The following is a 15,495-nucleotide window of genomic DNA, read 5'->3' on the forward strand; positions in this document are numbered from 1 at the left end:
TTCCCAGCAGCTACTGCAGTCCAGGCCACAAACACACGGACCTCCAGCATGGTGCCCCTGCCCTCCACACACTCCCCTGATGGAATGCAGATGGCATCTGTTCTCTACTCAAACACCCCATTGGCTTCTCTCCACTGGTGGGATTCAGCTGGTTTGCACTGATTCGGCAGAATCGATACCTAATTTTTTGTTGAGTTCGGTGAACTGGTTGTTAAAATGGCACTTGTCATCAGGGTTCTCTCTAAGTTGGGTGCCCAGGGCAGCTACCTTATGTGGAAATCACAAATTTACAGTCCTTACTCTTTTTTAACATTCATCTGTGCAACAGCGTATTCTGAGCGCCTGTAGTAAAGTTCATTCCATCCATAGGTGAAAAAATTGCAAGTGAGAACGCCAATCAAGAAGCAATACGGAAATATCCTAAACTTTTATTGTCTTTTGTCAGGTATTATTTAATATTTTTTAATTAATATTTTAGAGCTCTTTCTTATAACATGATCTGGTTTTGTGTACCTCTTTTATTGTTCTTAAGTATTAAATACCTGAAATAGTAAACTACCTTTCAGTATATCGTTTCTTTATATTTAAAATGGTCATTAGAGCAGAGAAGCAGTTGTTAAATTATTTGAATCCCACTACTGCTCTCTTCCCAAAGAAAAAGCCCAAGTCATTGTTACAGGCTAAATCCCCTGTGGGGTCTGCCCCCACACACCTGGTCTTGCTACTTCTCTTGCCTCACTTTCTACTTCCACACCCAACGGGCACCTGCTTCAGTCATGAGGGCCTCCACATTGTTCTCAAAACATTCCAGGCCTGTTCCCACCTCAGGGCCTTTGCACAGGATGTCTCTAGTTTGAAAAGCTTCTCCTCAAAGAGATCCTCATGGCTCTGTCTGTAGTTTTATTATGAAATGCTATCCTCTAAGAAAATCCTTCCATGACCAACTTTTTTTTAAGCAGTTTTAAAAATTCTTTTTAGAAAGAGAGGAAGAGAGAGAAAGAGAAACATCAATTTGTTGTTCTATTTATTTATGCATTTATTGGTTGATTTTTATATGTGCCCTAACAGGGGATCAAACCTGCAACCCTGGCATTTTGGGACAATGTTCTAACCAACTGAGCTGCCTGGCCAGGTCTGCATGACCACCCTTTTAAAAAATGTATACCCACATCCATGTCTTCTCCTTTATAACTTATCACTGTTGGGCACTCTATATTTACTTTTCTGTGTTTCCTGCCTCTCAGCAGTAGAATATAGCTCTGTGAAGGCTTGGTACTGTTTTGTTCACTGCTATATCCCTGCACTCAGAGCAGGGTATGGTGCAGTAAATATTGGATGAATGAATGGATTTCAGGAACTCAGGTAAGGGGTAGGTTTGACTCTCATTCTTTTAGGTATAGAGATTCCTTCCTACTACCCCTAATTTGTTCAATTCCCTTTGTTGGTGCCATTCATAAAATTCATGATCTGATTCTTAATACCCATTTCAATCTTTTCTGATTTGTAATACCCATTTCTCATTTAATTATTGTTATAATGTTGCAGTTAGCAAAGGAAAAAAACATTTTATAAAATGAAACCAAACGATAACATATTAAGTGCTCAAATGCAGAAGACATCTGCAGCAGATGCAGGGCATGCACCCTCAGGCCTGTCCCGTGCCCAGCTCCAGACAGGCCCCCCTGGGGGCCTCAAGCTGGCACATGGGAAGGATGAAGGCACTGAGGGCTGGCATCACAGCCCTGTCCGGAACTGGCTTCTCTCCCTCACTGCACCACCTTCCTAGCAAGGTGCGGCACTGGAGTTAGAAGCCAGTACCATGCTTTTGTTTTTGTTGTCAAACAGATAAAAAGTGAAACTTATACTGGAGAAAATTTGATTTTAAGGATTAGAAATATTTATATTTGCAGCATGTACCCATACTTGCTACCTCTCTGTTTAGATTTTTTTATTTTTTTATTTTTAGAGGACAAGCAGAAAGAGAGAGAGAGAAGGGAGGAGCGGGAAGTATCAACTCCTATATGTGTCTTGAATGGGCAAGCTCAGGGTTTCAAACTGGCAACCTTAGCATTCCAGGTCAATGCTTTATCCACTGCGCCACCACAGGGCAGGCTACTACCCTTCTGTTCAAATTAAATTAAATTAAGTTAAATTAAATTAAATTATTTAAGTCCTTGAAAACAATTTTTTTCCATTTATAAAATGAGAATAATAATTTCCCACTTTTCAGACTCATTGCAAAGATTTAATAACTGTGCATATTAATTAAAATACAGTAGTTGCTCAGAAAATTATGGATTTATTTCTATCCTCAATGTTATTTAGAAGCATCAGTTCTTACAAATATCTGCCAGAATTGCACACAGCACTTTCTCCTTTATAAAGTGGTTCGTGAAGCTTGCCTGCTGGTGGAGTAAAATGATGTCGTGGACAAGTGCTATATTCATCCTCCCCCAGGGTCCTCCATGCCAAGTCCTTCCTCATGGTCAGGTGCAATCAGCTGCCTTTTCCAGGCCTGGCTCTAAGCCAGGCTGTCCTGAGTCCAGCTCATTGCCAGCCAGCTCTGACCTTAGGACACACCCAGCCTCACTAAACCTGGATTAGATGGTCACAAAGTGATGTGATCTTAGTGCCGCATCACAGACTTGCTGAGGTCACGCGTGGTCAGCAGCACTGCTCAGACTGACGCAGCATCAGGACCAGCGGGGGGGCTTGTGCAAATGCAGGTTCCTGGCCCCTCCCCAGAGGCCCTGATTGAGCAGAGCTGCGGTGGGGCCAGACAGCGTGCATTTCTAACAGTGTTGGCGCTGTTGGTCAGGACCACACCCTGAGAAAGGTGCGCGGTATTTCACATGGGACCAGCACCTGGTAGATCAACATATATTACCTGGTTTATAAACACTTTTATTACTGCTGTTACTACTACGACACCTTTTCAAATGACAAACTCTGTTGTAGAAAAGAATCTAAGCTTCCTTCTCGGTGCCTCTTCACCCGGGGCCCCAATGTGCACCGACAATTCGGATTTCCAGGAGGGTGTGTTCAGCAACTGCTGCTTTTCCAGGTACCTTGTGAGGACTTCCTCTCTAACTTCACTCCTCTACGCCTGGTCAGCTCCTTGTCATACGTTATTTAACACCATTTTATGGCTCAGGAAACTGAGGCATGGAGAAGTTGCTTACTGAGCTGAGCCCGGCTGGAATAGGACAGAACAGAAAATGTCCTGGGTTTTGTAAGTCCACGGAGCCTGTTGATTTGCTTCCCCACCTTCCCCGTGTCACCCAACCACTGAGATACTTGTTTTCTTAAAGTGGACTCGCATGTTTCTTGACTTCACTGAATGGTTATTTTAACAAAGTGAAGACACTGTCTAATTGCCAGTAACTATAGTAAAATGTGATCTGTGATAAAAGAAAAAAAAACCCCTAATATCATCTAGTATCAAAGATTTGGAACTTGGGGGGTCGGGGCTTCCTAAATATGCTGTTTGCTCTATTCTGACATCACCACTCCAGCTCCCAGCGCCTCTGGACAGCAGGAAGCACTGGTGGCCACTGCAATGGACCATACAGGATGGTTCTGGGTTCTCCTCCCTCAGTGCCCACAGATGGCCTGGCCAAGACAGCACTGATCTAATCTAGTGCAACGACTCTCCGAGTGTGTCTGTTTTGGTGCATGGGCCTGCTCGCCTCCAGGACTGGCCAGAGTGTGTGTCTGTGCCAGGTTGCAGGGGCACACACAGCGTGCCCGGCAGCCTCCTGGCTGTACTGTAGCCTGGGGGCCGGGGTGGTTGCCCCGGGTCTGCAGCAGGGCCCAGAGCCACACATCTGTGCACTGTCTTGAAGACAGCTGCATGGGCCTAGTCTCCGCCTGGTAGTTCCCATGGGGGAAGATTTGAATTCAGGCCCTGCGAGGGCCTCTCACCTCCAGAGATTTCTTCACTGCTGTGGTCCCACTGCATGGAAATCCATCTTCGCAGCACAATGGGAAGAAGGATGGAGAGCTGGGGCCCTCGGGGTTCCTCCTCTTACTTACAGTGAAGGCAAACCCTCCAGTCCTACTTGAGCTCTGAAAACTGTGGCCAGAGGCCCCCACAGAAACTGCATTTCACATTCACTGTTGAACAGATAATCAGAATTCTCTTTAATGCTGAAGGTATTGAATGTCATGACTCATCAAGCCCAAGTCTAAGAGGTTCTTATGTTGGGAAGAACAAAGGTACCTTCTGAGAAAGAGACTTTCAATGCTACTCTCTAGAGCTGTGGCCTTCATTTTTAATTATAATTACAATCTTTCAGACAAAAATGCTATGCAAATTTGCCTTGCTCTGGAGACAGGGATGCCACCCCGGGACATGTGGAGCAGCCAAGACAAGGGACAGCCTCTCTAGCTGGCCTCACAGGCAACCTTTCCCGCTGCCTTCCCCATCTATTCAAGGCTCACTTTCCCTGGGTCCCGACACATGGATTTATGTGATGTCTATTTTCATCTCCCGGAGCAGGTAACAATTGTCCTAGCAGAACCCAAGGTAAAAAAAAAAAAAGGCAATCGGAGCTCTGCTGTTGACAATTCCCTCCTGCTGGGGTGTGGTGAGGCAAAGGCTTTCCTCAGCAGGTTTGGCTCCAGGAGGCTGAGCGTTCCCCGCCCTCCTTCATGCTGCCGTGTGGCAGGACGGGATGCAGGCGAGAGGGCTGACACCCCATGTTCAGCTCACGGGAAAATCCAGAACCGCCCACAGTGTGTGAAAAGCCAGTTCTCTTGGTTCCACCCTGCCCTTCCCTTTCCTAGTGAAACTACTCCTGTCAGTCTTAACTGAGGTCCCGGCACAGTGTTCACAGAAGCACTACCCTCCCAAGATCTTCTTCGAGCATGTTGTGCACATGAAGCATATGTGTCCATACGCCTGTCTCCCAGTTCCATCGTGTGTGCCAGTCCTCAGCACACACAGCCTCTCCTTGAGGCCCAGGCGTACCTGGCCTTGCTCCACCCGCAGCTGCCCTGGCCCCTTCCAAACCCAAGCACCTTCTTTCTAGTCCATGCTTGTGCCTCAAAGAAGTGGATTCTTTGGCATTTGTAGGACAAACTCACACAGAAGATGTTCAAGCAGAGCCTCCAGGCCATCCACGGGCATGGAACAGCTGTTTAGCTCAGCCTCAGCAGTGCAGGGCTTTCCCATCAGCCTCCCCCCACCCATCATCCTCCAGAACCAGGTCACAGTGCAGCGCTGAGCAGGACCCACCTTGTCCTGTGGCTCTTTGCCATGGCCTTGAAGGGCATCTGGAGTGTCCCTGCTAAGAAGTGGCTGCCACTTCCAGGAGGACCACTGCCAGTCAGTGCTCTCTCCTGTATGGTGTCAGGAAGTAGGGGGGGGGGCAGAAGAAAAAAGAAAAGGACACAATGGGACTCCTGTCACCAGTCAAACAAGACGGAATCAATACTGAAACCGGCAAGCAGCTGTAGTCACTGCTGGGTGTGGCCAGATAGTCTGTTTTCAAGCCAAGAGAAATCAGCACTTCAAACCAAAGTCAGCCATTTGCAGCCTCAGTGCCCGAGCCCTGGAAGCTGGAGAGGAAACCCCAACGCTGGGGGCAGTTCGAGGCGCCATGGTCGCAGTGCCATGCTCTTGCCCGCCAGCCCAGGAAGCTGCTTCCCTTTCTCTTGGGCTGGGACGATGGTGTTGCTGAAATCTCAGGCTTTAATTGGCAAGTATAACATCTTTTTTTGATTAATAAAAGTGGGACTATAGGTTATTGTTTAAAGAATACTCTTCATTCGCTAGAGGAAATCTTTCAAAACCTGGGTTCCAGAAAGGCACACCGGGGAGGATGCTCTGCGGTGAAGGAGGCTGGGAGCCTGCACCTTCAGCAGCCTGAGCGCTGGGAGGAGGGCGTGGCACTCAGTGAGATACACCATTTCTCCTCGCAGAACGTCACTTGGGATGAACACACACAGGCTGCTGCGAATCTAGAATCTATTTTATATGAATGAGGCTTTCACTAGAAAACAAAATCCCTTTTGACTCCATGCTCAGTAGGTTAGATGTCCTCACCCTGGCACAGTGCTTTCCAACTCTGGGTCAATGCCACTGGCAGGGCGCAAGTCCCTGCTTGAAGGCCAAGTGCCCCAACTTACCTGCTTTTCCCCAGTAGACACCTGTTTCTGTCAGCCATTTTTTCTGAAAATTGCTTACCTTGCCTCAGGGTCTATAGGGCAGTTCCACAATGACACTGAGGTAAGGTGGCCCCGACCTTCCCGGGCCTGTTCTCTAACCACAAAGTAAAGGTCCCTCTGGTGGCATGTGCTGAAAATCTCCTGGGGCTCCCCTCCTGTTGGCCTGAAGGTTCTTTGTGTGTGGCCTTACCTCATGGGACAGGTAGAAGGCCGCTATGCCCACAGGCCAGAAGCAGCAGAGCATGGAGAAGACACTGAGACCCAGGTGGTCACGTGGGGGCATCATGAGAAAGTTGTCCTCACTCTCTGTGTCACTGGAGTAGTTGCTCTGCAAGAGAGAACAGGTGGGGGTAGAACAGAAGAGAAGGGTTAATTAAGGGACCACTCTACAATGCCCTCTGAATGTGCAGGTAGAACCCAACACAAGAAGCAGCCCCAGAAGGTCGCTGTTGTTGTTACTGTCTGTTCAGGGAACTCTTGCCAAGAAGAGGAAGAGAAAATTCCTGATACAGGGTTATTGGGTCATTGCATTGAAGATAAACTCCTACCAAAGCCAATTACTTCACAGATCTTTGGGGTGCAGGGCCAGGCAGTGGGGGAAAGTTCTGCTCTACAGAGGACAGAACTGGGTCTCAGGAGCACACACTCTTGTGGATCCCACCCATTATTCAGAGACAGAGGGAGTTTTAAAAATCAGCTCATATTAACATAGTTTTAGAAGTTTTAGCCAGAGAAATCAGGAAAGAGAAATAAATAAAAGGCATCCATATCGAGGAAGAAGAAGTAAAGGTTTTACTTATGGCAGATGACATGATCCTGTACATAAAAAACCCCAAAGGCTCTACTGAAAATCCACTAGAAACAATAAACCAATACAGTAAAGATGCAGGATACAAAATTAATATACAAAAGTGTATTGCTTTTCTATACACCAACAACGAAACTTTAGAAAATGAAGTCAGAAAAATAATTCCTTTTACAATTGTAACAAAAAAATAAAATACCTAGGAGTGAACTTAACAAAGGATGTGAAGGACCTATATAATAAAAATTAAAAAGTATTATTCAAAGCAATTAAAAAACCATAATGAAATGGAAAAATATTCCATGTTCAAGGACTGGAAGAATCAACATGGTTAAAATAGCCATATTACACAAAACAATATACAAATTTAATGCAAAACCCATTAAAATCCCAGTGTCATTTAAAAAAAATAGAACAAAAAATTATCAGGTTTTTATGGAACCAAAGCAATCCTGAGAAAAAAGAATGAAACTGGATGTATCACACTACCTGAATTCAAGTTATACTACAGAGCCACAGTAATCAAAACAGCATAGTATTGTCAGAAAAACAGACATACAGACCAATGGAACAGATTTGAGAGCCCAGAAATAAAACCACATATATATGGACAAATAATCTTCAACAAAGGAGCCAAAAATACTCAATGGAGAGAAGAAAGCCTCTTTAATAAATGGTGTTGGGAAAATTGGAAAGCCACATGCAAAAGAATGAAACGACTACAGTTTGTGCCCCTCCACAATAATTCATTCAAAATGAATCAAAGACCTAAATATAAGGTCTGAAACAGTAAATTACATAGAAGAAGACATAGGTACTAAATTTATGGATCTTGGCCATAGAGAACAATTTCTAAATTTATTCCCAAAGGCAAGGGAAGTAAAGGCAACAATAAATAAATGGGACTCTTATCAAACTAAGAAGCTTCTGCACAGCAAAAGAAACCAACAATAAAACAAAATGGCATCCAACCAAATGGGAGATGATATTTGCAAACAACAGCTCTGATAAGGGGTTAATAATCAAAATATATAAAGAACTCACAAAGCTCAGCAATAAACAATCCAATTAAAAAATGAGGAGAGGACTTGAACAGACACTTCTCCCAAGAAGAAATACAAATGGATAACTGGTATAGGAAAAGATGCTCATCTTCACTAGCTATTAGAGAAATACAAATCAAAACTACAATGAGATACCACCTCACACCTGTTAGCTTGGTTATTATTAATAAGACAGGTAATAACAAGTGTTGGAGAGGCTGTGCAGAAAAAGGAACCCTCATTCACTGCTGGTGGGAATGTAAACTGGTACAACCATTATGGAAGAAAGTATGGTGGTTCCTCAAGAAATAAAGAATAGAACTACCATATGACCCAGCAATCCCTGTACTAGGTATATACCCCCAAAACTCAAAAACATTGGTATGTAAAGACACATGCAGCCCCATGTTCATCGCAGTATCATTCACAGTGGCCAGGACATGGAAACAACCCAAGTGTCTCTCGATAGGAGATTGGATAAAGAGGATGTGGTGCATATATACAATGGAAGGCTACTCAGCCATAAGAAATGATGACCTATTGCCGTTTACTACAACATGGATAGACCTTGAGAACATTATAAATAAGTAAATCAGAAAAAGTTAAGAATTATATGATTTCACACATAGGTGGGATATAAAACTGAGACTCATGGACATAGATAAGAGTGCAGTGGTTACCAGGAGAAGGAGTCTATGGGAGAGGGGAGTAAAGAGGGAGAAATACATGCTGATGGAAAATGATTTGACTTTGGGTAATGGGCACACACACAATCAACAGTCCAAATGCTATAGAAATATGCACTCATACATATTGTACTAGAACCTATGTACTGAAACCTATGTACTCATTTGATTAGTGTTACCCATTAAATGTAATTTTCTAAATAAAATTTAAATAAGAAAATAATAAATAAATAAACAAACACCTCCGATGATTCCAGCACTGACCAACTCTACCAGCAGAGGGCACAGTGGTGCTCTAGGATGCTGAAGGCTATCATGCTAATGTAGTTCAGCTCTATGCCTGGGTTCTAATTAGTTCTCTTCCCCCACCCCCACGCTGGCCCCTACTCTGAGCTTTCTGTCCTCATCCTTACAGCGTTCAGGGCACACTCATGCTGACTCATCACAACCTGGGGCCACTCTTTGTGCTTGTTTTATACAAAGATGAAGTCACAGGTTAGTGCAGCTTATCAGCTGCTCGTGGTTATGCAGGCTGGCCCCTTCCTCAGGTCGCTTCTGAGGCCGGCGGTCACCCAAGGCGCCAAACTCCTGCAGGCAGCCTGTGTGAGCCCAGCATGTGTGTGGAGGCCGCCACCAGCTGCACAGCCCAGCAGTGTCCCCTTGTGCCTCCCTGACACCTTTGTGCAGACAAACCCAGAGAAAACCACAGGGGACAATGGTGTCCTTTCTACTTTGGTTAATTAAAGTGCATCTATAATGCCAACCTGAACAGACAACAGTCATGTTTCAGCGTAATGACAGAAGTTTCCTGTTAGGACTTCTTTTGTCTAGTTGAGGGAGAGAAAACAGGTGAATTCTTATGGTCTCACTCAAATCATAAACAAGGACCTTCTCTGGAGGGCCACATGATGGAAGTGGGTGCCACACTGTCTACACAGCATCTGTCCACCCAGACCTGTGGGTCAGGGGCTCTGAGGTGTCACTCCCCTGAGAGGGCCAGCTCCAGTGAATCACACCACTGGTGAGTTTGGGGTCACACAGCATGCCCTCCACAGACCTGTGTCTGTGAAATTTATCTTCTTTTTACTCTGCAGCATCACCTCCATGTGGTCCCCCCAACAATAGAGGGAAATGAAAATTACTGTCTTTGTGTCTGTCAGAGACAGGGACTGAACAGCTTTTCAGGGATGCATAATTCATGGTGAGAGTCTTGGGTGGACTGAGGGCTGCTTGGGTGGAGATGTACACGTGACAGCACTCGGGAAGTTGAAATCTTTTACTTGAATGAAGGCTCTGCAGTGTTGCCAGGCAGAATCAGAATATCTTCATACCTGTTCCTCCCCAGACAGGCAGCTGTGCGAGCTCCATGGTCTCCAGACCCTCACTCCGGAAACTAGTGACCTGGAGGGTCAGAGCTGTGCTGGAAAGGCTGGGCTGTCCTGTGCAGGACCTTGCACGAGGTTGCAGGAAGGGCTGGGAAGGGAGGAACCTACAGTGACAACCCCAGGCTGGGTCATTTCCAAAGAGCCCTCTGCGAGTGGTGGAGGACCAGGACTGAAAGGACTACGAGCCCTGCTGCCGGTGGGTGTCCTCACGCATGTGGAACGATCCTTTCTATGGATAAGTTCACACAGAGTTTGATATATTTGAGCTGGCTGGATTCTAACAGCAAGTCTGAAAATAGGTGCTGTTCTTATTTTCATTGCTATTTCTATTTTACAGAGGACAAAGCTGGGCTCTGAGAAATTGAAATCTTGTCAAATCACAGAAGCACTCCCTTACTCAGTGGCTGCTCAACCCAGAGCCCCCAGTACAATGCAGCGTTTAGACACCAAAAGCCTGACTATGAATAAACTTCACTTCACCTTGGTTGCTTCCTGTTCAAAGATGAGGTGTCTCCTCTGTCTCAAGATTCTGATGACTTTGCTTCTTGACTGGTCTGAGTCATGGTGGCCACATGGTGGCCAGTGCTGATAGTGATCCACTGAAAGTTCTCAATCAAACAGCCAGGGCTTGGGACCTGCTGACCCAGACCACAGGGGCGTGCTGGCCAGCATTGACTGCCATCCTTGGAAATTGCTTAGAATTTTACCACTATTCCCATGAAGTAAAAAATTAGATTTCAGGGGACTTCCTCAAAAATCTTCCTATTTTGTTTAGAAACAAGCATAAGGGAAACACAATATAAATTGCAAAGTTGTGGTTACATGGTACCAAAACTTTTAGTCAATCTTGGTTAAAATGGATTTTCAAATAACTTCAGAAAAATAACAGGGTAGACAAAACAGCTCAGCTCTTTTCATGTCCTTTCCTCTATCAGGCTAGGAGTGGCCATGGGCGTCATGCTCCAAACCGCAAGGAGAGGACAGGAGGCTGCTGCACGAGGCTACCTACATACCGATAAACCAAAGAGAAAATATACACAACCACCAACACCAGGAAATTCACCAGCCACAGAAGCTGTTTCTAAAATTCTTCTTCATGGGTCATTGGATTGGAGAGTCTGCAAGGCAGAGTGATAGTGTCCTGATGGAGGTTACAGTCTACACGAAGGTCCTCCCTTTTGAGCTAAACATTTGGAAGATGCAAATGCTACACAAAGGCAGAGAAAGGCAGGAGCTACTGGTCGCCCCTGTCAGTGTGCTGGGGGTCTGGCTACTCCCTCCATGACCTGCCCATTGTCTATCCCACTTTCATTGCCTCCACTCAGTGTGATGGCTCATAGTCATCTTGGGATTTTCTTCCCTGGGTTATTTTAATAAAATAATCATAATGCTAGGCATGATGCTGTGTTTCATTCATTTGGCTCTGTAAGCAAGAACTGCGAGGGTGGGAAGCTGTACTCAGTGTGTTACTTAGTCTCACTTGGGCCTCACTGATTAGCCTGATGCGTCTCTCTGGGCCACATGCTGCCCTTGAATTCCCCCGGCCTTCTCTGCTTCAGGAGGGCATCCACTGCTCAGCTCGAGGGGGAGCAGGAAAGGCTGGAGAGCAGAATGGCACAAGACTGGGCCTTGAGCACCCCAGAGTCCAAGGCTTCCTGTGGAGGCTGAGTTTCTCAGTCTAAGGAACAAGTAAACAAGCACGTAGGGGTGTTCTAGAGTGCTCCTGACAGCACTGTCTGAAAACAGCAGAGTTACAAAGGCATTCTACATTACATTCTGTAGTTGTGAAAAATGATGGTATGACTGCTGATCTATTGCCAGGAATGATCAAGTAAATGAAGTGAAAAACCAGGGTAGAAAGCGAATACATCATATTTCCTCCAAGATGTCAGAAATGAGATGCTTCTGAACAGTGAGCATATCACTGACTTTTTTCTTTCTTTCTGCATGTCTGGGTTTTAGTGTTTTTTGTTTGTTTTTACAAGAAACAAGATCTGTGTGGCAATGGAAATGACAAAGATGCAGATGTGCTAACGGGGAAAGGCTTCTGCCATCCGCCTGTCCTCACAAAGAACTCTGTGAAAGGCCGCTTCCCAGAGACGCAGCGAGGAGAAATCACATAACATGAGCAGCTGGCAGAGCAGGATCGGGAGGAACCCAACAGCACTGGGAAGGTCGCTGAGATGCAGGTCAGACATGGCCACTGGTGCCCTGGACCCGTCTTCCTGAGGATTAAGAAGAGAGGCCTGAGTTGCCCACGACATCCACATCTGTGCTGACAAGTGCAGCAGCCAAGACACATGGAGCCATTTAAACTCAATTATCTAAGATCAAATATACCTACCAGTTAATTCCTCAGCCACCCTACCATATGCCAATGCTCAGGAGCCAAAGGCCATTACTTTCCATCACACTGGAGAGCACAGAGTGGAGCATTTCCATCATCCTGGGAACTCCAGTTCGTGTCTGATCCTTATTAACTCTTACCTCACTCTTTTGACCCACAGGCTCTCCAGTATGCCCAGCATATACTCCTGCCTCAGGGCCCTTGCACTTGCTGTGCCTCACGGGGAACTCTGCCCCAGATATGCACATGGCCAGCTTCCTCACCTCATTCACGATTCCCTGGAAATCTTTTATAAACAAATGTCTCTCAGCTAAAAAAGAAAAAAAAGTATGGAAATATATGAGTTAATATATCACTCAGAAGTAAACTTTATTTATTTTTTATCCTTCTGGAAGTATCTGGTACAATAGTCCCTAAATGAGCATATTCCTTGAGGAAGAAATTATTTTTAGAAGACACTAATCTGATTATGACTTTAGAAATGAATTTTCTAAGGATGAGGGGACAGTCGACTCAGAGGGAAATAAATACAACACCAGTGTCTTACATGTCCAGAATGAAAGCAGTCCAGTTCCCGTGGCCCAGAATGCCGGGACTATCTATAAACAAGGTGCACATAGCTCTACACTACCCACCACTCAGTAGTCATCTACAACCTTGTCTTGGTCTTCTGGAATCTCCCAATGTGATTTGGGATCAGAATAGATGATTACAAATACATAAGGAGATTCTGTGCAAACAGACTTTGTGTGGAATAAAGCAATGCCCACTGTGCCAAAGCGGGAGGATGAAAACGAAACGGACACACTTTTGTGAGTCACCTCCAGGAGTTGTACTTTTTGTACTATTTCTTTCTTTTTTTAATGAAATAATTTATTTAGTTTTTAATTTTATTGGGGTGACACTGGTTAGCATAACTATACAGGTTTCAACTGCCCAATTCTATGACACATCTCCATACACCATATTGTGTGTTCACCCCCCAAGCAAAATCTTCGTCCATTACCACTTATCACACCCTTACCTTCTACCTCTCCTTCCTCCAGAAGTCACCACACTATTCTCTCTGCCCATGAGTTTTTTGTCCTGTTTTATTCTATCCTTCAACTCCCTCACCAAACCACCCCTAGCCCTGCCCAGCAGCTCTGACTCTACATATGAGTCTGTTTCTATTTTTCTTGTTAGTTGATTTTGTTCATTAAATTCCATATAAAAGTGAAATAATATGGTACTTGTTGTCTTTCTGTATGTTTCACGTAGCTTAATAATCTCCAGGTCCATCAATGCTGTCACAAAAGGTAAGAATTCCTTCTTTTTATGGCAGTGTAGTATTCCATTGTGTAAATGTACCACAGCTTTTTAATCCACTCATCCACTGATGGGCACTTGGGCTGTTTCCAGATCTTGGCTATTGTAACACTGCAATGATCATAGGGGTGCATATATTCTTTGGAATTAGTGTTTCAGGATTCTTAAGATATATTTCCAGAGTGGCACCAGTGCCTCATAAGGCAATTATGTTTTTAATTTTTTGAGATAACTCCATACTGCTTTCCACAGTGGCTGCATCAATCTGCATTCCCACCAATAGTGCACGAGGATTCCCTTTTCTTCACACTCTTCCAAGCACTTGTTTGTTGATTTATTAATGATAGCTATTCTGACAGGTGTGAAGTGATATCTCATTGTGGTTTTAATTTGCATTTCTCTGATGATTAGTGACATTGAGCATCTTTTTATGTTTATGGGCCATTGGTATGGCCTCTCAGAAAAGGGTCTATTCAGGTCCTTTGCCAAATTTTTAATTAGATTGTTTGTTTTTTTGGTGTTGAGTTTTATAAGTTCTTTATAAATTTTGGGTATTAAATCCCTTATCAGATGAATTGATGAATAATATGTTCTCCCATTCAGTAGGTTTTTTCATTTTGTTGATGGTTTCCTTACTGTGCAAAACCTTTTTAATTTCAGGTAGTCCCATTAGTTTATCTTTTCTCTATTTTCCCTTGCCTGAAGAGATATGTTTGAAAAAATATTGCTATGAGATGTGTTCAAGATTTTACTACCTATATCCTTTTCTGGGATTTTTATAGTTTTGTGTTAAATATTTAATTTTTAATACATTTTAAGTTTACTTTTGTGTACGGTATAAGAAAGTTGTCTAGCTTTATTTTTTTGCATGTATCTGTCCAATTTTCCAACACCATTGCTTGAATAGACTGTCCTTTCCCCTTTCTATATTCTTGCCTCCTTTATCAAATATTAATTGACCAGCCTGACCAGGTGGTGGTGCAGTGGATAGAGCGCCGGACTGGGATGTAGAGGACCCAGGTTCAAGACCCCGAGGTCTCCAGCTTGAGTGCGGGTTCACCTGGTTTGAGCTAAAGCTCACCAACTTGGACCCAAGGTTGCTGGCTCGAGCAGGGGGTTACTCAGTCTGCTGAAGGCCCGTGGTCAAGGTACATATGAGAAAGCAATCAATGAACAACTAAGGTCTCGCAATGAAAAACTGATGACTGATGCTTCTCATCTCTCTCCATTCCTGTCTGTCCCTGTCTATCCCTCTCTCTGACTCTCTCTCTCTCTCTGCCCCTGTAAAAAAAGGAAAAAAAAATTGACCATATAGGTGTGGGTTGATTTCTGGGCTCTCTATTCTGTTCCATTCATCAGTATGTCTATTTTTATGCCAGTACCATGTTGTTTTGGTGCCTATGGCCTTGTAGTACAGTTTGATATCAGGTGGAATGATTCCTCCAACTTGGTTCTTCTTTCGCAAGATTTCTATGGCTATTTGGGGTATTGTAGTTGCATATAAATTTTCAGAATATTTGAACTAGTTCTATGAAATATACCATTGGTATCTTGATAGAAATTGTGTTGAATCTATAGATACTTTGTGTAATATGAACATTTTAATAATGTTAATTCATCCTATTTATGAACATGGTATATGCTTCCACTTATATCTGCTTCAATTTGTTTCCTCAGTGTTTTATAATTCTTTGAATACATATAAATTTATTTTACATCCTTAGATAAATTTATTTCTAGGTATTTTATT

The 15,495-nt window shown here is 44.1% G+C and overlaps 1 protein-coding gene across 2 annotated transcripts in view; it reads right to left on the minus strand.

Moving 5' to 3' along the window:
* SYNDIG1 (synapse differentiation inducing 1) overlaps positions 1-15,495 on the minus strand; it is a 218,630-nt gene that overhangs the window by 65,929 nt on the left and 137,206 nt on the right. For both annotated transcript variants that reach the window (XM_066385305.1, XM_066385306.1), the window contains exon 3: positions 6,362-6,499. In XM_066385305.1, coding sequence (XP_066241402.1) covers positions 6,362-6,499 — 138 coding nt within the window. The remainder of the gene's footprint in view (positions 1-6,361; positions 6,500-15,495) is intronic.

The sequence above is a fragment of the Saccopteryx leptura genome, chromosome 5, assembly GCF_036850995.1.
Source record: "Saccopteryx leptura isolate mSacLep1 chromosome 5, mSacLep1_pri_phased_curated, whole genome shotgun sequence".
NCBI lineage: Eukaryota > Metazoa > Chordata > Mammalia > Chiroptera > Emballonuridae > Saccopteryx > Saccopteryx leptura.